General features: G+C 37.7%; 2 protein-coding genes across 12 annotated transcripts in view; one reads left to right on the forward strand and one right to left on the reverse strand.

Moving 5' to 3' along the window:
- LOC124154448 (glycogen synthase kinase-3 beta) overlaps positions 1 to 4854 on the forward strand; it is a 114693-nt gene extending 109839 nt beyond the window's left edge. For 10 of the 11 annotated variants that reach the window (XM_046528180.1, XM_046528185.1, XM_046528186.1 and 7 more), the window contains one exon: positions 706 to 4854. In XM_046528180.1, the coding sequence (XP_046384136.1) occupies positions 706 to 1010 (305 nt within the window). In that variant the 3' untranslated portion in view covers positions 1011 to 4854. The remainder of the gene's footprint in view (positions 1 to 705) is intronic. The other variant, XM_046528176.1, reaches the window with a different exon arrangement.
- Positions 4855 to 4964: 110 nt separating this feature from the next.
- Positions 4965 to 18267, reverse strand: LOC124154449 (leucine-rich repeat-containing protein 58). The gene is made up of 5 exons (XM_046528187.1): positions 18186 to 18267; positions 17426 to 18076; positions 17119 to 17335; positions 16803 to 16992; positions 4965 to 5645 (listed from the first exon to the last, which is right to left on the reverse strand). The coding sequence occupies exons 2-5, from the start codon at positions 17926 to 17928 to the stop codon at positions 5470 to 5472; spliced, it is 1086 nt and encodes a 361-aa protein (XP_046384143.1). The 5' UTR covers positions 17929 to 18076; positions 18186 to 18267; the 3' UTR covers positions 4965 to 5469.
- Between the last annotated feature and the right edge of the window lie 137 nt (positions 18268 to 18404).

Consider the following 18404-nt stretch of genomic DNA (forward strand, 5'->3'; position numbering starts at 1 on the left):
TTAATTAACATTATGCTGAATGGTTAAGGAAACTTCTATGTCAGCGTAAGGGCATTGATAAATCCATGAAAGCTTACCAAAGATGGGTCTTTTCCACTTTTTTGTCAATTATGATTATGGTTCAGTTTAAGGAATATTTTCTTGGTTCAGGCTATTAATCAAGTTCTCTCTATGATTTTTGGGTTAGCTGTGTCGAAGTTATTTTCCAGATGGCATTTCGTGGCCTATGGTGGTCACATCTTCAGATCAGGTGTGAGTGTGATCAGTTCAAAACAAGTTCGATGCAGCTAGCCCAAAAACCATGGAGAGAACTGCAAAAGCCTCAAGCAGAAATATTGTTTCATTTTCATTGTTTATATTTGAAATGATATTAATGATTTTTGTATTGACAATACGAAAAATGCCTAACTGCCCAAAATAATGGTTCCAAGTTATTTAAAAAGTGATCCATTGGATCCATAACATCTCCTTGTTTAACCTGTGTAGCATGGCTTATGCTCAAGAAAGGCATGCGAACTGAATTTTGCACAATTAATTCGGTACTGAGTCTTTTTTACTTCAATTCTGATTCTGATTTTAAGCTCAAGAACCGGTGAAACCAAGAACAGAAGAACTGAACTGACTCACCCCTAAAACCTACCTTAACCAACAGATTACCCATTTTGGCGTTATGCATGATGAGTGTGTCTCTGCTGCCACTTTCAGAGCTCAGCATCCAGCCATCCTTGAACTCGCTTCTCATCCCGAGGCACTTACAAGACGGGGGCAGTGGTGGAGGGGCCGGCTCGGGGGGAGGGGGTGGGACTGGGGCGACTGTTGACAGTGGTGCCGGAGCCAGTGGCAGCAATCCCCAGCAGCCTCAGGCGTCGACAAATACGGGTGGCGGACCATCGGTCTCCACTGCATCGTCCGGAGTGGAGACCAACTCGATGGGAGAAGCGGGTAGTGCGGAAGGAAACCCAGCGTCAGGCGGTGGAGGCGGGGCCGTGGCTCCCACAGGCATGGCCTGATGGTGAGGGCCCCCGAGACACACCACCAACAACTACAGCATCCCCCCATCTGCTCCCGCCACTACTACTCTCCTACCATTGTTCGTCTGCCCTTTCCTTCTTGCTTCTTTGGCCTGGTTCTCCCGAGACACTCTCTCCTCACCATTATTCCCTCCTCCTGTCTCACGAGCGCGCACTGACTGCCTCCCTACCCCTCTCCCCTTCCACGACCCCCCCTTGGTTTCGAGGTAGCAGCGTTACCTCCCTAGAAGTGGGGGCAGGGAATGTCTCTGTACAGCTTTTAAGATGTTGAGAGAGAAAAATTTGAGAGTACCGAATGGTATTAACTGCGGGGAAATAACTAGCTGATCGATTCTCCTACACCATTTGTGGGGAAAATGGTTAAATGTACGTTATATATTAGGCTAATTTTAAGTAAGTCCCTTTGGAAAACCCTAGTGTGTGTGTGTATGTTTGTGTGCGTGTATGTGCGTGTGTTCAGGACGTTGCAATTCACCTTGGGATGTGTTGATTGCTTGTTCAGCCCACAAAGGCTGCAAATTGTTGTTGTGTGGAAGTTTGTTCAATTGGTCCATCATCATTTTACGCATTTTAATAGGAAGGAGTAATTTAAATAAGTATGTGGGTCTGCAAAACAGATCTTTGTTGCATGGAATTTACCGACCTTACTTCCGTATATTTCTGTGTATTTTTTTTATGTGGTAGGTGCTGTATCAAAGAGCATGTAAAAATTATTAATTGGACTTCAAACCTGGTAAAGAGCTTGTGCCCAGCATCAAATAGTAATTCAATTAGTCGGCATTGTTTTTGAATGCTATTCCTTATTGGAATAAAAATCAACTCTTAAGAACATTTATGTTATGTTTTCTTTTTATGTATATAAGAATCATGACATTTTAATTTATACTATTCTCTTAAGACTCCTGCAATATCCACTCCCTGAGGGAGGCAAGTGTGCTAATCCCACATTAGTAGTTGAGGCCCCAGAATCAATCACTCAGTGTATGTATAGTTAATAATTTTGTGTATATTATTGTATTTCACTTAACTACTCAAAGACTGTGGTCTCGACCATCTTGTCATATTCACTGGATGTTGACTGATAAGAACATGCAACATGAGGACCCATGTGTGTAAATAGAAAAGCCATACATCTCATGGACTGCCTTCTTTGGCATATGAAAGTTGGCTGAAGTGAATCTTGTTTGATCGAATAGAAGCAAATTTAGATGTGGGGAGTTATATGTTAGGAGTGTTAATGATTTAAAAGTGGAGGGTAGGAAGGTATTGATGGTTATTAATTTGCATCACAGTCTGACAGTGGTGGTTTTAATCATGAGGAATGAAATAGCCATAGCTATCTTTTGTTATGGTGATGCATCAGACTTGGCAATAGGTCAGATGATTTTAAAACGTGACCTCACATCCTCTGTAGTAAAATATACTGATGGTTTCTTTAGATTAGGGAAAGAAGTATTTAAGACTTGAAAAATTGAAATACTTCCTATCATTTTTTGACTCGTTATTTTGTATTTAGAAGAATCATGTTACTTACTTTTCCTTGTCTCAGGACTACAAATCTGTACTTTAATATATTGCCTTCCTAGCAGATTTTTATCTTTACTTTGACAGTGCAGTGTGATGATCCTGGAGTGGTTATTTTACCGAGTAAACCCTGCAGGGGTGCACAAGCCAATTTATGTGTAGCACCAAGGAATGCCCATGTCCAAATTTCAAATAAAAATATATTAAGCCTAGATTTTTTCATGTTATATAAATCCAAATCATGCAAATATTAGAACCTAGTCAAAGTATTGCTTTGCATGGCAATTGATTTCTTGAATTCTATTGCATTATTAAGATAATGAGTAAAAAGGGAACGACAGCTTTTTGTTTCTTGCACATGTGGTGAGTGTGCACTGGTGTTGTGTAAAAGTGTGCGAAAGGCCCGGGTGCATGTGCTCTAAATGGTGCTTTTAAGTCAATTTGCTGTGCATCAATTCAAAGCATAGGTTTTTTATTATTGCCAGAAGATTTAACCTACAGACTAAACACATTTGATACATAGAAATTATTTTATTGCTCTGACTTAGCCTTCGTACATCTAACTATGGGCCCAAAGAAGCCTAAATGGTGTAGCTTGGCCGGAAGTTGACGTATGCACCAGTGAATTTTTGGATACTTGTGTGTATGAAAGGGTTATAGACTTTTATACAAAATGTACTGTATTGCATACCAACGAGTGCAGACTGTTAAAAAGTTATAAAAAATTGAAATTTGCTGTGTTATATGATCAGGCTTTGTTAAATTTTGAACTCATGAGGTTCATGTTTGTACACAATCCAGAAAGGAGGACCAGAACAATTGTTACTATATTGACTGTGGACATGTGCATTTCTGTACAAACTTTGGGGGCACTTTTAGTTTATAAAAAATGTAACATTAATTTTAAGCTTCTGGTAGATACATGGCTATTCTTAATACTCTGCAGCACTTAACCGTCTTCTACAAGAAACACTATGCTTAACTGACTGTTGACTCAAGACAACAAGTTTGTGAAGCCATTTTTATCATTCTGATTTTACTGCTGTATATATTTGCTTGTTGTGCCCTAATGGAAACCCTGAAATTGATATATATATAAATATATATACATATATAAATATATCTAGAATTTTAGGTTAGTGTCTCTCTTCAAAGAAATTATTATTTATTTGGGTAAAGAGTTGTTCTGTTATTTCCAGATACTATGTGAGAAAATGAGAGAAATGGAATGAAGCACTATATTAGTTGTCATTTTGCCAAGACTGCTGTGAATATAATTGTATAAATAGATCATCATGCTTCTCAGAGAACCTAATTTTTTGTGAAAAGCAAATGTTTCATAACTTGATCACACTTAAGCTGATGGTGGGCGGCTGCACAAAGAACGATGGGTTTACTGTTTTGTCTTAGTGCTCTCTGCCTTCAGAAGACCAACCAATGCCAGCCATGGAACTTATATACATGTATGTTACTGCTCACACGAACATGGATGTATATATTCCAGAGGATTCCCATTGGCAAGGAGAGCTAGTGGCCTCACTCACTGTTTGCCTTTTTGTATACAGTAGACATAACTAATAGTTCTTAAATATGAAAACGTAGCCTCAACCTGTTATTCTTCATTGATATTGAATGGAGCAAATGGGAACTTTTAAGAACTGTTTTAAACTGTTAACAGACTAGGTTGGCATATTGCATCAACACATAATGGAAATGGGGTTTAATGACCCACAACCTATTTTCTGTCCAGATGCTTGATGAAGATAAAACTTCGAGATGCTCTTGTACAGACATAGATTTAGCATAGTAATTAGCCTTGGATCAAACTTTGAGGACCTTGTGAAACCTTAGAACAAAACTTGAAAAATATGAGGTGAACTGAAACCACCTAACCTGGAAGAGACTAGTCGACGCAGAAGAAGGACAGAGTCTCATCTCTGTCAGTGTGTTCTACAACATGGCAATTCAGATATTGTATGAGTATTTGCAACCGTAGCCTGAATGATTCTTGTGTGTCCTTGCCTAAGGAAGTGTTATCTAGTTTTGTGTTCAGGTTTATAGCTAGAAGTTGCAATCCTGAATTCTACTGTTCGTGGTTTAAAGGGGTTACTGGTCCACCATCTGGAATGTTGAACTTGTGGTCTATTGACATGGATTTTTAAGGCCAGGGAATCTGTTGCCAGTATTACCAATCTCAAAAAAATACTCATTTGCCAGCATCATTTGTAATATATTCGAGCTCTGTGTAATATAACACCACCACCCTTCCACAAAGAAAATGACTGTGCTTTTAAAGGAATTTGTGCATTACTTTCATTTTGTCTGTTGACTTGTGCACACCTCCTCCTCCCTGCGTCAACGCTAAACTATGGGATAAGCCAACAACACCATAGGAAAACACAATGGGACTGTGGTATAGCTGCCTTTAATTACAAAGATCAACTTACAAGAAGTCTGGAATACATCCATCATAACATTTTCACAGGAAAAGTAAACATCACCAACAATATCATAAACTCGATACTTTTGAAGAACTTGGTTCAATTCATAAAAACTTCTTATCACATGAAAAATTGCTACAATCAGTCTTGATTTCTTCTGCATCAGGAGATTGTTTTTTTAACGAAATATCACAGGGCCATGATTGTTCCCTTAAATATCATAGTAGATTTACAAATAGTACAAAAATAGAGGCTGATCTATGCCATAAACAAATTGGTGCCACTCATAGTAGAATACAAGCTTCTCTTTTATAATATACACGTGGGATTGACGAGATAAAAAATGGCCAGTTATTAGTTGGTTCACTGAGCACTTAAAAGGAATGTTGCAAATTCCTCTTTGTAGAGGATTGGATACCAAAAATTCTCATTTTAATTGGAAGATAAGAACAAGAATTCACGGATTAAATGTCTCAACCCAGGAGAACCTTTTTCATCATATCATTTGAGAGCGAGCATTCTTCTGCCGAGTCAGCATTCACATTTTCCATACATTTGGAGGAGCAAAGGTAATGAAGAAGTGGGATGCGGTACTTCCCACAAAAATCGACAAATTTTATGTGTTCTATTCTGTTGTCAAAGAAAACACCTGGAATGAAAAATAATGCTGTTTAATTTTTTTGTGCTTGATCATTGACCAAAAGTAAATTTGTTAATATATAGTGAATTAGCCTAGATCATACGAAACAGGATTTCCAAAACTGATGGTTTAAAACGAAGTTGTACCAGCATAACGCACATGGGCTTCTGGCAGTATTGAAGTTTTTTCAGCAGGATGCCATATAGACTGTGCTGACTTTTACGAAGGCATCACTTGCAACAATGTTGTGTTTAGCATTTGATGTGTTAAAAGCTAGCCTTACTTTAAACCTTCAAAGAAAATCAGCATAATCTTGACAACTGATGGTAATTTACCAGATCTAAAATCTTAGGACAGAACTCCCTTATAAAAACCAATGTAAAACACATTCAGATGTGGTTATCATAAGTTATTTAAGTTCATTTAACTTTGTGCTCGGGCCTTCTAATGGAACCGTAGTGTTCATTCCTCATGAATATACAAAATTATTCAGATGCAACTTTAGTTAATTTCTGACATTTAATATGAATTTTATGCTTTTTTTTAACCATTTCTCTTTGCCCCCAATCTCCTTTCTCTTGAAATTCTCCATTATAAATTCTTATAGAAGATAAAATCAATATCAGGAATTTGTGATAAATGCCACCCAAACAACACAAAACATGAAGGCTATCTTGAACATTCAATCAATTTATTGGACATTGAAAATGTTCAGTTAGACCTGTTCATAAGACATTAGATAACATTATCCATATCTACTACTGCCAATTACTGCTGTGACATTCGCATGTCATAGCAGAAACATAGACAAGCATTGATAATCTTGATCTTAAAGACTATCTACTGTTTGGACAGAATTATGTATACTAATAATAAATACACAAAATAGGAAGTACATAACTTGTCTTAATTGTTACTTATCTTCTCTGTGTGGATATTGAGTTTTGTTTATCGGTACTTATAGGTTGGCTAGGTATACAATTAATAAGCCAATAAAGGTAGATTTGAATATTCCAACAATAATTCTCGACTGTTACGAATGGTCAGTCTGACCAGTTTAGAACATTCAAGGTTCCATCATGGATCATTGTTCTGCTGCGTGGGAATCAACATCATCTTTAACAATCTACTGTTACCACATCACAGGCTAAAACAAGAGAATATCCCACCAAAACTGACCCAGAACACCACCAATACCCGCCTAATTACAAAATAATGACCATTAATGAAAGAAAAACCCTTGAATTCCAGATACGCAGCCTTTCACAGACACCTAAACTATTGTAATACAAGATGACAAACAGTGCCATTTTAAATCACCTCCTAAAACTCACTATTCTGCAACTATTTATCTTTTTAGCAGTTAATATCAGATAATTAGCCACAAAAAACTTCTACATGGAGAGAAAACTTTTCACATATACAAAAGACAATTCTAAGTTAGGGTGGTGGCCCATTTTCCAGCGCATAATTCATAAACACTGATATCAATTTTGAAAGTAAGTTGCAACCACTGAAAAACAATGGAATAAGCTCAACACTTCCTTGGCACAAAAACATTCTATCCAATCATTAATGCTGAAGTGTCTAATAGTAGATAATTCCTGGGGGGTAAGCCATTACATTTATAAAGGTTTCAAACTGACTTTTTCATAAAATCATAGACCATATTTGGTTAACACACATGAAAAAACAATATCAGCTGCATGGTGACTAGGACTGTAGCCAGGATTATTGGTCAGGGGCAACAGACAGTTCAGGTTGAGCAGCAAGTATACATTACTGGGTATAGTGAATACGATTGTAAAATCTTGCAGTTCGAGTGGCCTAGGTTTGGTGCCGCCTGGCCGTGATGGTGACATATGATGCATTGATTCAATCGTGGAAAATAATGCAGAAGAAATTTCAAGAACAAGAAAAATGATACAAAAAAGGATGAGGTGAAAGACTACGTAGTTTAACAGAATATCCTATATGTATGTTTAGTAATTCAAATGGCTACATTTTACCATATGTTGTAACATTATGGATTGAACTTTCCCTCAACATAGCCACTAAAAAACGTTTAAGTCATGAGCAGTCTTACTGAGTGCCCCGCTGTCATTTTTATACATTGCTCAAATCCATGAAGCAGCCTGCAAGTATTTATGCAGTTCTATTTCCTAATTATAAATTGAATTTCAAAAGCATGGAATCCAAATTATAACAACAAACACAGTTACTAGAAACCTTGATCACATCAATACATTCAGTATACCAGCACCACTGTGCATGTGAGGAAATTTAAAATTTTCCCAGCTTTTCCTGACACAGTAATCTTGATAAAATTTTATAGATGTGAATCACGTTTTATATGCCAAGGATACAAATTTTTATGACAACAAAGACTTTAGGAAACCCCTCAAAGAAAGAATGATGCCTCTTAAAGTTTGGAAAAAAAATTAAATGTGAAAAGCACGAGTATTTTCATTACAACGATATCAAATAATTAAATCAATAAGCAAAATGTAACATGCATGACTATAAGAAGCTGTAAACTGGAAGACATTACCCAATTTGAAATAATTTTCATAATAATCATTGGCACACTGAGTATGCTAGCATGACTGTTCATGTTTTGCCAAGAGGAGCTGCTGAAGGAATAATGCCATAGGTGGAGATACTGATGTCACTTAAACCATTCCTATACCTGCCGGCATACAGTATGTAATGTATCTGATTAGATTGCATAACACGCAAGATGGCTTTTCCTCGAGTGTATGCCCAAAAATGATTCCTCATAATGATATTGCATAACTGATCCAATAGCTTACAACCTCAAAACTTGGTCAAGAGTATCTAATATTTGATTCAAGCTTGCAGAGGCAAGATACAAGTAAACCGGCAGAATATGCTTGGGCTATGCTTTACTAAACACTGACAATGAATCCCCAAAAAACTTAAGGAAGAAGGGAATGCTTGTATCTTAATCCTGCTGACTATGGTCAAGGCTCACAGAAATATGAGTCTCCTTATATCTCTAATAATTCACCATATTTTCTACCATGAAAGCATAACAATTTAGATCAAATACAAGGGCAAATTCATAAGTAAGGTCTATAATTTTTTTATTGAAAATGACATTCATTTACATTGCTGGATATATCGTCGAAAAAGTCTTGGCTTCAGCTATTTCTCTAGTCACCCTGGCACTCGATGACTTTATTAATGATAATATATTGCTAGCTATAAAAAAAATATATGATCATCTTTTAGCCCACCCTACATTGCTTTCTTTTGAGTCTTTCTTTGAAAAATGAGCTCCCAAATATTTTGATTCTCAGAAATAAGAATACTGAATTTTTTCAAGCAATTAACTGCCAAAGAACCAGCAATCATTTCTATGAATAATATCCATGGGGAATATGATGTCATCCATAATTTTGTCTTCTGCTAAAGGACTGTGGATACAAGCACAAAAATACTCCTCGTGGCATAGTGTTCTTGACACCAATAAACTATCTTGTCCTTCACAGCCAACAAAACTTAGAAGGGAGGGTTAATGCCTTAGCAGAATAGTGACTAAGTATGTGGTGCAAATGAGGGAGATTTGAATCTCAGTCAAGGGAAATGATTTTTCCTCAATTTTTCTACAAATTACTGAAATGCCAGGCATTGAAGAAAAGAATTTTGAGCTCCAAAATATAACTACCAGCAGTGTGACTTGTCTTTGATTTTATTTATTCTGAGATGGACGGATCTCACCCAAAGGGTCTTCACAGATGAGGGCAAGAAACTTCTCAGTTCTAAATTTTTAATGAATGATATCAAGGATACAGCAGAAAATTAAATTTATGGTGCAGCATTTTTTTTATGGGACCTGTTAATATTCTAACACACCCTGCTCAACAGGGGTTAATCAATCATGGGTCACAAATGCTAGCTTAGAGGTAATGACTTAGCCTATAACCTAGAACATTCAGCAATGCCCAAATAGTTCACAGGTCTTACACAAAGACCTAGACTCCTGAGCTCTCTTTTACACATAGAAGTGACAATATACGATCATTTCTCAAGCATCAAAAGTTTCTAAAATATGATGGTTACATGAACAAAGTAGTTTTGAAGCCATAACAATCATCGTAAAATGTTCTCGGGATAGAAGGGCAACTCGGCCATCGAAATGTCAGCAGTTGTACAGTTCCTGAGAACATTTTACGAAGTCTATTTGCCAGGAAAGCACTACATTTTTCTCCATAACGATCATTATTTCAGATTTTTGTTTAGGGAGTAATACAATATACTCTGAGTGGCTACTCATAAAAATTAAGAAGAGAATTATTACAAAGATTTCTGGACCAAATGGATTGAGGAGAGGTAGAAAATGGTTTTTATTAGCAAACAAAAGAATGCAGCAAAACATTCACTTGGGAATATAACTTTCCTCTTTGACCCTAGTTAACAGAAAATTATTCCCAAAGATAAAATCAGACACAAAACTATGCACACTCAAGTTTGAAGTTTAACAACAAAAAAGTGTACATAAAAGCTACTATCATTTTTCTTCAGTTTATACGTCAGTCTACAATGAATACTCTAGTATTTTTTAAACCTATATTTGAATGTTTTATGAGTGCAATGATGTAAAGAGTGCCCATTTTTTCAACACATGTCAAGGAGTCATGTCGAAAAGTAGTGTCCTTAAAAAATTCAGCTGCATTGGTGTCAACATCTATTGCATACAGGCCCTTCTAAGGGCGGTGGACGGCCATAGCCAGAGGGTGCCAGCACTATGCTCAGGGAGGATTACCGGGACAGTCTGGGGGTGTATTATATAACAAAATAAATTTTGATCCTTACCCTCTTGAGATTGAATTGAATCTTACCAAATTGTATTATATTAGTTTTAATTATTATTTTCTTTACTTAATACAGTGTTAATTATGCTGTTCAATGAGACATCATTGAAATCAAGTTAACTCCTCAGTGTTTGTATTCAAACTGTAAATTTGTCAGTTTCGGAACAGGAACAGTTTAGGAACAGAATCAAAGATTTCCAGGCTGGAGGGTGTACCGGGATATGTCCCGGTGGCCCAGCATGGGCCTGATTGCAAAGAACACAGATCTGTTATCTGCAGGTGTAAATAAATTTTGGAATAATAAGTCATAAGAAACACCTATTCTTGAAAATTTTCTTAAACAACTTTTCCTCAAGAGTGAGTCACTTTAAAAGATGACCTTTGTTGCGTTTCTATCGGCAAAGCATACGTAATTTATTTGTAATGTTCTGTAAAGTAAAAAGATGATTTCATGAAATGATTATCATCAAATAGCTTATGCTGTGCTGTGTTTATCATCCTGGCTTATGTGCTATGTTGCCACAACTAATCACCGATGAACTGAACGAAGAAGCATGCTTTGATGGATTATGCCTCTAGATATTTTGTTAAGAACAATTTTCCCAAAGATTAATATACTGGTGCAATAATATATTTTAATCCCGTTTTCTATGACTTTCCTCAAGAGGTTGAGTGGAAAAACTATTAGAACATTAATAAAAAAATTAAAATATGACAAAACAGAAGAGAAATTTTTTAACTCTTTCAAAGCATACACATTTGTGCTACCACTTTGAAAATTTTTAAAGTTAAAATTGGAAATAGCACGGTGGTTTAAATGTCACAACCAACTGAATTCAAAAGCGCCTGGTGAGTTGGCCATATGCAGGATTTGTTGTGCAACAAACAAACTCACTTCGTCAACATTCTCCTCAGTTTGTTTTGAATTGTTCTCTCAAGGTTTTTTTAAGGGTCTCGCAGATTAATGATGTATTTATATTCTTCCACTGAGGCAAAAATTCTATCAAAATCATCCCTTCCCAGTCAAAACATAGATTTCATGATTTTTTTGCATGAAATTTAGGTTCTAAATTTTTTTTGGAAAAACCAGATATCCGGAACGTTTGATAATTCCTCAACATAGTGTTGCAACTTGCCACCTCGTGGCACCACTCTCCGAGCCTTGTTCTGGGATGAGTAGTAAGTTAACACAAGCTATGAACATACGCTAACGACCAAGGCAAGGACACGTAGGCACAAGAGCCTGCACGCATTTATAAGTTAATTCATTAAAAAAAATATAGAAGCATTTGCACAGAAGACCAGAAATCCAGAAACCTTTGGTCCCAAGCTTTCCGGTTTTGAGGTCCTCAACTGTACATCATATGAATCAACATATTTACATAAAAGTACATTGTACTCAATCACTTAATTCAGTCAGTTCACATAAGTTAATTCATCCAAATGTATTCTGGAAAAGAGCTACCACCTAAGAAGACAGTGCAAAGGTAAGAACCATTCAGCATGGTAAATATGGAGAGCCACCATCACTTAACAAAGCTATGTCCTAAATTTTCTCCCTTAAACTTTGGCAAAAAATGATTACTAGGGTTCAAGGAAAAGGTGGAAAATAGGGAATATATTCTGATGGAGTTATTCACGGAAAAGACACAATTTCTGAAAAAAAATCACTCAGTACAGTGATCTTGGTAGCATTTCTATCTGCAAAGCATACGTAATTTATTTGTAATGCAAAGATGATTTTCTGCAAATAACATAGTTGAATTTGAAGAGATGATTATGATAACTACTCATTAAAATGGTGATGCAGGAATTTTGAAATGTTTCGCAAACACACTTGTGCCCAACCAGTGGATCACAGGTGTCTGTGAGGGCCTGGGAAGAAGTCTGCTGGACAAATAAAAATTAACTAATGAATGGAGATCTTGAACAAGATGTTTCAATTATAGGTGTCAAGCAATTCTTAACATGCTTCCATGTAATTGATTTAAATTATCTCTTACAAGGAGACATCGCCAAAGTGACATTCAGGATCTGGATGCGGATGTTATTTTCTGAAACTACCGTAAAAGCGCGTGTAAGAGGCACACCTTTTTTCCCAGAAATTGCAGCCGAAAATGAGGGTGCGCCTCTTACACAAACTTCTTATCTTCCCCCCCTCCCCTTTACCGGTCGCAAGTCCAAGGGGAACTGAGTGGCCTTGGTTTTCAGCGTGAGTCAGTCATCTGAAACCCTAGGTCAAAAACAAGCAGCAGGCAGGGGAGTTTCTCCCTTAGTGACATATTTTTAAAATGCTCCTGTTTGCTTTTTTGTAATCATAGCGCCGTCACGTCAGTACCCCAGAGGTGAACATGGATAAGATCACGCGGGGTTTTTGCTCCGGAGGGCGCACTAAATTTACTGCCACGAGTGGGTATCCCGCGGCATTTATACTGCATATAGTAATAGCTTATCAAACGTAGAGAAACGCGTAGTTTTGAAGGACATACCTGGTTAATAGTCAATATCTGCCTTGCCGAGTAATTTTCATTATGCTGAGGACCTGATTTTTCAAAAATCATCTTCAGACGCTAATATGAGGATTATTGCAACTGAAAATTATATTGGTGTCAAAACCTGCGCTTTAAAAAAATTCGAACGAGTGTGTTCATTGTTGGACTAAATTGTGGATAGGAGAAATCAGAATTGCTTATAAGTGAAGAGCGCGGAAGGAGAGGTCGAGGGGAAGGGGCGCGATCTCTCCGTCATCGAAGCAACGAGGCTACGAGCGAAGGAGCAAGGGACGAACATGTTCGATCTTGCATGTGTGGTCGTTGCCTTCAAAGCGAAGGGGCGAAGGCGCAGCAATGTGATATACGCAGTTTGCGTTGCCTGAAGTTTCCAGTCGGTCTCGTCTTGTTTGAATGCACTTATGCTACGCTTGTTTCTTCAGAAATTGTACTGTTTGGACTATTTTTAATATTAGTAGCCTTGTTGTAACTATAAATCTTTGTCAAAAACAATTAGAGCTTAAAAAACTTAAATTCTGTCAGATATGCGTCGTGTTAGATCTCTTTCTTTTTTTTGAACCTCGTGCGTGTCATACAATTATTGAAAGCTATCGAGATATCTTCGGGCTCAGTAGATGACTCACCTAGCATTTGGCCTCCAGAAACTGGGAGATCGATCAAGGTCAGTTGGTGAGACGGGGTAGGGATGAAACACGTTTCCATTGTTCCCCTTTTAACTTGATATTTTCCTGTGGGGTCTCGGAAAGGAAAAAAAACGGTAGAGGCATTGGCTGATGGAGGGCCGAGTGTGGGTCTCTTCTAATTTTTGAAATCACTGTTACATTTTATCCCCATTCGTTTTATTTAGTTACTTCACACAAAAATCCGGGGAATTTGATCATCCTCGCCCTAGCCATTCCTCCCACAGCCTCTTTGTATACTCGTAATCTCAAGTCTTTCTTCTTAACAAATGAACACCATTGCCTATCCTCACATTAAGTTACTGACCCTAGCCAGTTTCCCCTCCTACCCTTCCAGTACAATGATCCTGCTTTCCAGCAGCCTACCCAAGCCGTTTTTGAGGTCTTCTTTGTTTAGCTTTCGCACCTGTTTTTACACAATTGGGCCTTGGTACCTCATTCAGGGATTATCGAGGGTCAGCTGTAGAGGAAGGGTTGTTGGGACGGTTGTCTTTGAAGGACGCTAGAAGGCAGGTCATAAGGGAGGCATGGTGAGTGGAAGGATATTCTGTTGTAAGGATCAAGATTTGTTGGGAAGACAGTGGGTGGGCTGTGGATAAAATCTAATGGAGGAAAAGCCTTGTGGAAATGATATTTTGAATAGAAACGTTGAAGCCGGAAAATACCGGTGCTTCAGAAATGGAAAATAGACATTGAGAGTGGAGGCACACGCACCAAAAACTGGAGAACGATTTATGAATAGATGTCCAAACTGATGCGAGGCAGAGGTGTGCATGATGAGCACATTATACGGTAATTCACGCGTAAGTAATTATATACGTCCTCTAATTCTCGTGGTGAGGCACAATTTGGAGTTTCGTTTAAAATCCAAAAATTGATATTAAATTAAAAAAAACAGGAAGTAACTAAATAAAACGAATGGGGATAAAATTTAACAGTGCTTTCAAAAATTAGAAGAGAGAAAAAATATTGCCGACACTAGGACTCGAACTCGGGATACCCAATACAGGTTAGAGGACTAGCACCCTAGACCGCGCCGCCACAGCCGTAGTTATAGGTGACGATTACTCAAGGGATGTCATGGTGCGCCAAAGCTTTACATGCGAATATCTCTCAAACCCGGGCCTATGTGGAAGAAAGCAGTGACACTTTTTCTACCTTACCTTTATAGTTTCAGAAAATAACATCCGGATGTAGATCCTGAACATCACTTTGGCGATGTCTCCTTGTTAGTTGTATTTCGGCTTAGGTATAGAGCTAAGTAAAAGTTACAATAGATGGGAGTATGATATGATTAATTCAATCTCACTTTGAGAGGTTCGCACACCTCTACAGGTTTGTAATGACAGCCCTAATACAAAATTCAATAATTTACAACAGAGGGGCAATTACTTAAAAATGAGCTATGGGAGGCAATGAGGAGACTTTCAAGGTGATGCAGTTAATCCAGGTTGTGACTAAGATGTTTTCAGGATATCCTTCATCTCATTTCAAAGAACCTGGAAGCAGAGAATTAGACCTGAATTCTCAGCTCTGTTTTGCAGGGGAAGCAAAATTTGTGGAGAGCAGTGAAGGGACAGCTGCCATGTATGTTAAATAGAGACTCTGGTATTTATTACCATTCCTATTCCCCAAAAGAAGAGAGTAGAGAAGGGTGAATATTTGTGGAGAATGGAACTGATTAAAAATGTATCCAAGTTATTGACATGAGTCATCTAAAGGAGAATAGAAGACAAAACAGAGGAGTTTCTGGATGAAGACCAAATTGGAGGACCAAGGGCACAACATGTTATATTGGCCCTGCAGCTGCTCATAGAAACATAATAGTCTGTCACTCAGGTCCATGTGAGCACCAGCAGTGTAGACCACAGCAGATTTCCTATCAGAAGACCAAATGTGAGGATGAATAATTGAGATAGGGTAACTGCTTATTCTAGCTGAAAGTAGACTCAGTACATCTATTAATTACTAGAAATCAGGTCAATAAAACTAGCTCCACTTGTAATGGTAAACAAAATGGCCAGGACCAGCTGATCTGAGGTATAGCCTACTTGTCCTACCAGCCCCATTTATTTTACGTCAATTTGAGGTGTCCAGGGCTTGAAATCTGTTGGTCCTCCTCAGTTTATCAAAGGAAAACAATATCTTATTTAGGTACATATATGATTTACAGGTATACAAACGTGGTTTTCTCATCTGAAATGCATATGCAGTCCACAAGACAAAATGTCTTCAAACTTTCTTGATTGAAGCTTTCATGGCTTGACTTGCTTCAATAATAATTCGCGAGTATACATGTGTTTAACCAGATTTGGTCAGGCGTTTCACGGCCCACCGCTGGTTGCTTATCCATGGTGGCACTGACATAACTGGGGGGGATAGATCCCCCAAAGCCTCAGAGATATAAAAGAAATATTAAAAACTATTGCCAAGTTTTAAGATATAATAACTGCCCCCCAAAGCATATTCCAAGTTACACCACTTCATGGGGGTAATACTAGCTTATTTCCTATCATGTAAGCCAAGTGGGAAAAGTGGAAAGAGAGAGGATGGTAGAAAAGGAAGGGGAAGTAGAGAATTTTGTAGATCATATAGCAAACTGCATATTTTCAGGCTGACATTCATTCCTGAAAATACATTCATTCCTCATAATTTTGATCATATCGCCTGTTGAGTTAAGGTACAGGATCCAATGGGTAGGTATCATTTGATTCAACTAGGGTGAACAACAAAGTTAACTTCAACAGAGCACTGTGAAGGTTCAAACCCCAACTCTTCCACAAAGCCATCAAAATTAAGATGAACAAATATCAAATGAAAAATTTTCCACCAAACCTTTCTCATATGAAACCACACCACACTCAAAATAAACAGCTATTTGTGGCCATTGAAAAATCCACTTTAGCAAAGCCTAAAGACCTAAAGTTATACGGTTCATTATCCAGTATGAGTGAATGTCTAAACATTTAAAATTGCAAATGAATGTAAAAATGCATCGCATTAAAGACCCAACTCGTGCCAATTTGGTTCGTGCAATCGCAAACTTTCTCCTCAGGTCTACCACAAATCGTTTATGCATTTGGACGTTAACTCGTATGGGTTAGTATACCAAGTAACCAGGCCTTGACTTATACTCACCCTTGCATTTTGGATTGAGGCAATAATGGGCACCATTCAGATACTCAAAGATATTCTGTGGTACTTCCTCAGACGTATAAGGTATTGAATGAATTTTAATGATTCTAGCAGCCAATTCAAGCATAGTTGGGGGATTGTGAGTCATGTCACGTACAAATCTAACAACCAATGGGTTGTCCCGCAAGCTCAGCTGTAGAGTAAAGAAAGTTGATGTAAAAGCTTGGCAGACTAAATTTCTCATAATACCACAAGAATCAATTTATAACAGCAAAAAAATAAGAAAACATTTACAATACACAAATCACAATGCCTTTACCTCTGAAAGTCCTTTGAGGGCTATAATCTCTGAAGGGAGAGTCCTAAGTTGATTCTTATGAAGCAGCAAGGACTTCAGCAAATGCAGGTTAGCAATCGAGGATGGAAGACTCTCTAGCATGTTGTCACAAAGTACTAGAGAATGCAAATGTTGGAGTTCACCAACAGAAGCTGGTATTTCTACTAAACGATTACCACCTAAATAAAGGACCTGCAAACTAGATAATCACTTAGTTGTTTACTCACTGAATGGATGCAAACCATTTACCCAAGAGTTCACATGTTTAATTTAAGAATAAATGACCTACCTGTGTAACTTCCATATTTCTTGAGGAATTTCGGTCATTCTGTTTCCACCCAAAAACAAATACCTCAAGTTAGACAGTTCCAAAATTTGCTCAGGAAAAGCAGTAAGATTGTTACCACTTAAATTAAGTTCCATCAAAGATATGACATTTCCGAGCGATTTTGGGATGGAGTCACTCTCTAGAAGGTTGTTTTTTGCAATCAGTGAAGTCAATGGGCATTCACATAATGCCTCTGGTAGTCTAACCATACCGTTATTGCTGACATTTATCACTTTCACGTGCGAAAATCTAGAAATTATGACTGGAATGGTAATTAATTGATTGCTGGCTAGAAGAATTGCCTCTACATTTTCGAAGTGCCGTCTCTCATCCGAACAAAGTGCTTCCAAATTGTGTGCTAGCGTTTGAGAATCCAACATTAAATAGGACCAATCCAAAACCTTCTTCGGAAGAGCAACGGCATGGTATTCACTGTCACTATTGTCAGAGGAATATCCTTCCATGATTATTGGCTATCAATTTCATACGTAATATAAACATTAAAAACAGTGAGTCGCTCATTCACTGACACCGCGGTCCACCATTCTGACGGATGATGAAAGACCGTGATCCAGTTCCTGTATATAGGCCGTAATTTCAGCGATGGAATTACTGAAAGAGAGGTTGACACTGATTATTAATACATAGTCTACCTTCCCTTTAGTGCCAACGTAGTAAAAATATCTTGTTGAATTTATAAATTATTTCACGACGTAATTACGATAGTTATGATTGCGCAACATTTATGTCAATTACAACAAGGAAAATATAGCGTAGACGTTAAATTGTATATGCTGGCGAAGTCCAATCTCACGTAGTTACGGTAGTGACCACTAGGAAAACTCTTGGGAAAACTAGGTGCTACCAGAGTCCTCTATATTGCCATATAATAACTACGAAGTTGACATGACATGATGAGAGAGTAGTGTTGAGAGAGCAA

This window comes from Ischnura elegans, chromosome 2, assembly GCF_921293095.1.
Source record: "Ischnura elegans chromosome 2, ioIscEleg1.1, whole genome shotgun sequence".
Taxonomy (NCBI): Eukaryota; Metazoa; Arthropoda; class Insecta; order Odonata; family Coenagrionidae; genus Ischnura; species Ischnura elegans.

Coding starts and splice junctions, on each gene's coding strand:
- LOC124154449 (XM_046528187.1), bottom strand. CDS start 17,928: ATGGAAGGATATTCCTCTGACAATAGTGACAGTGAATACCATGCCGTT. Junction 17,336..17,425: donor GAAATATGGAAGTTACACAG/GTAGGTCATTTA, acceptor GTGATTATCTAG/TTTGCAGGTCCTTTATTTAG. Junction 16,993..17,118: donor CCCTCAAAGGACTTTCAGAG/GTAAAGGCATTG, acceptor TTTACTCTACAG/CTGAGCTTGCGGGACAACCC.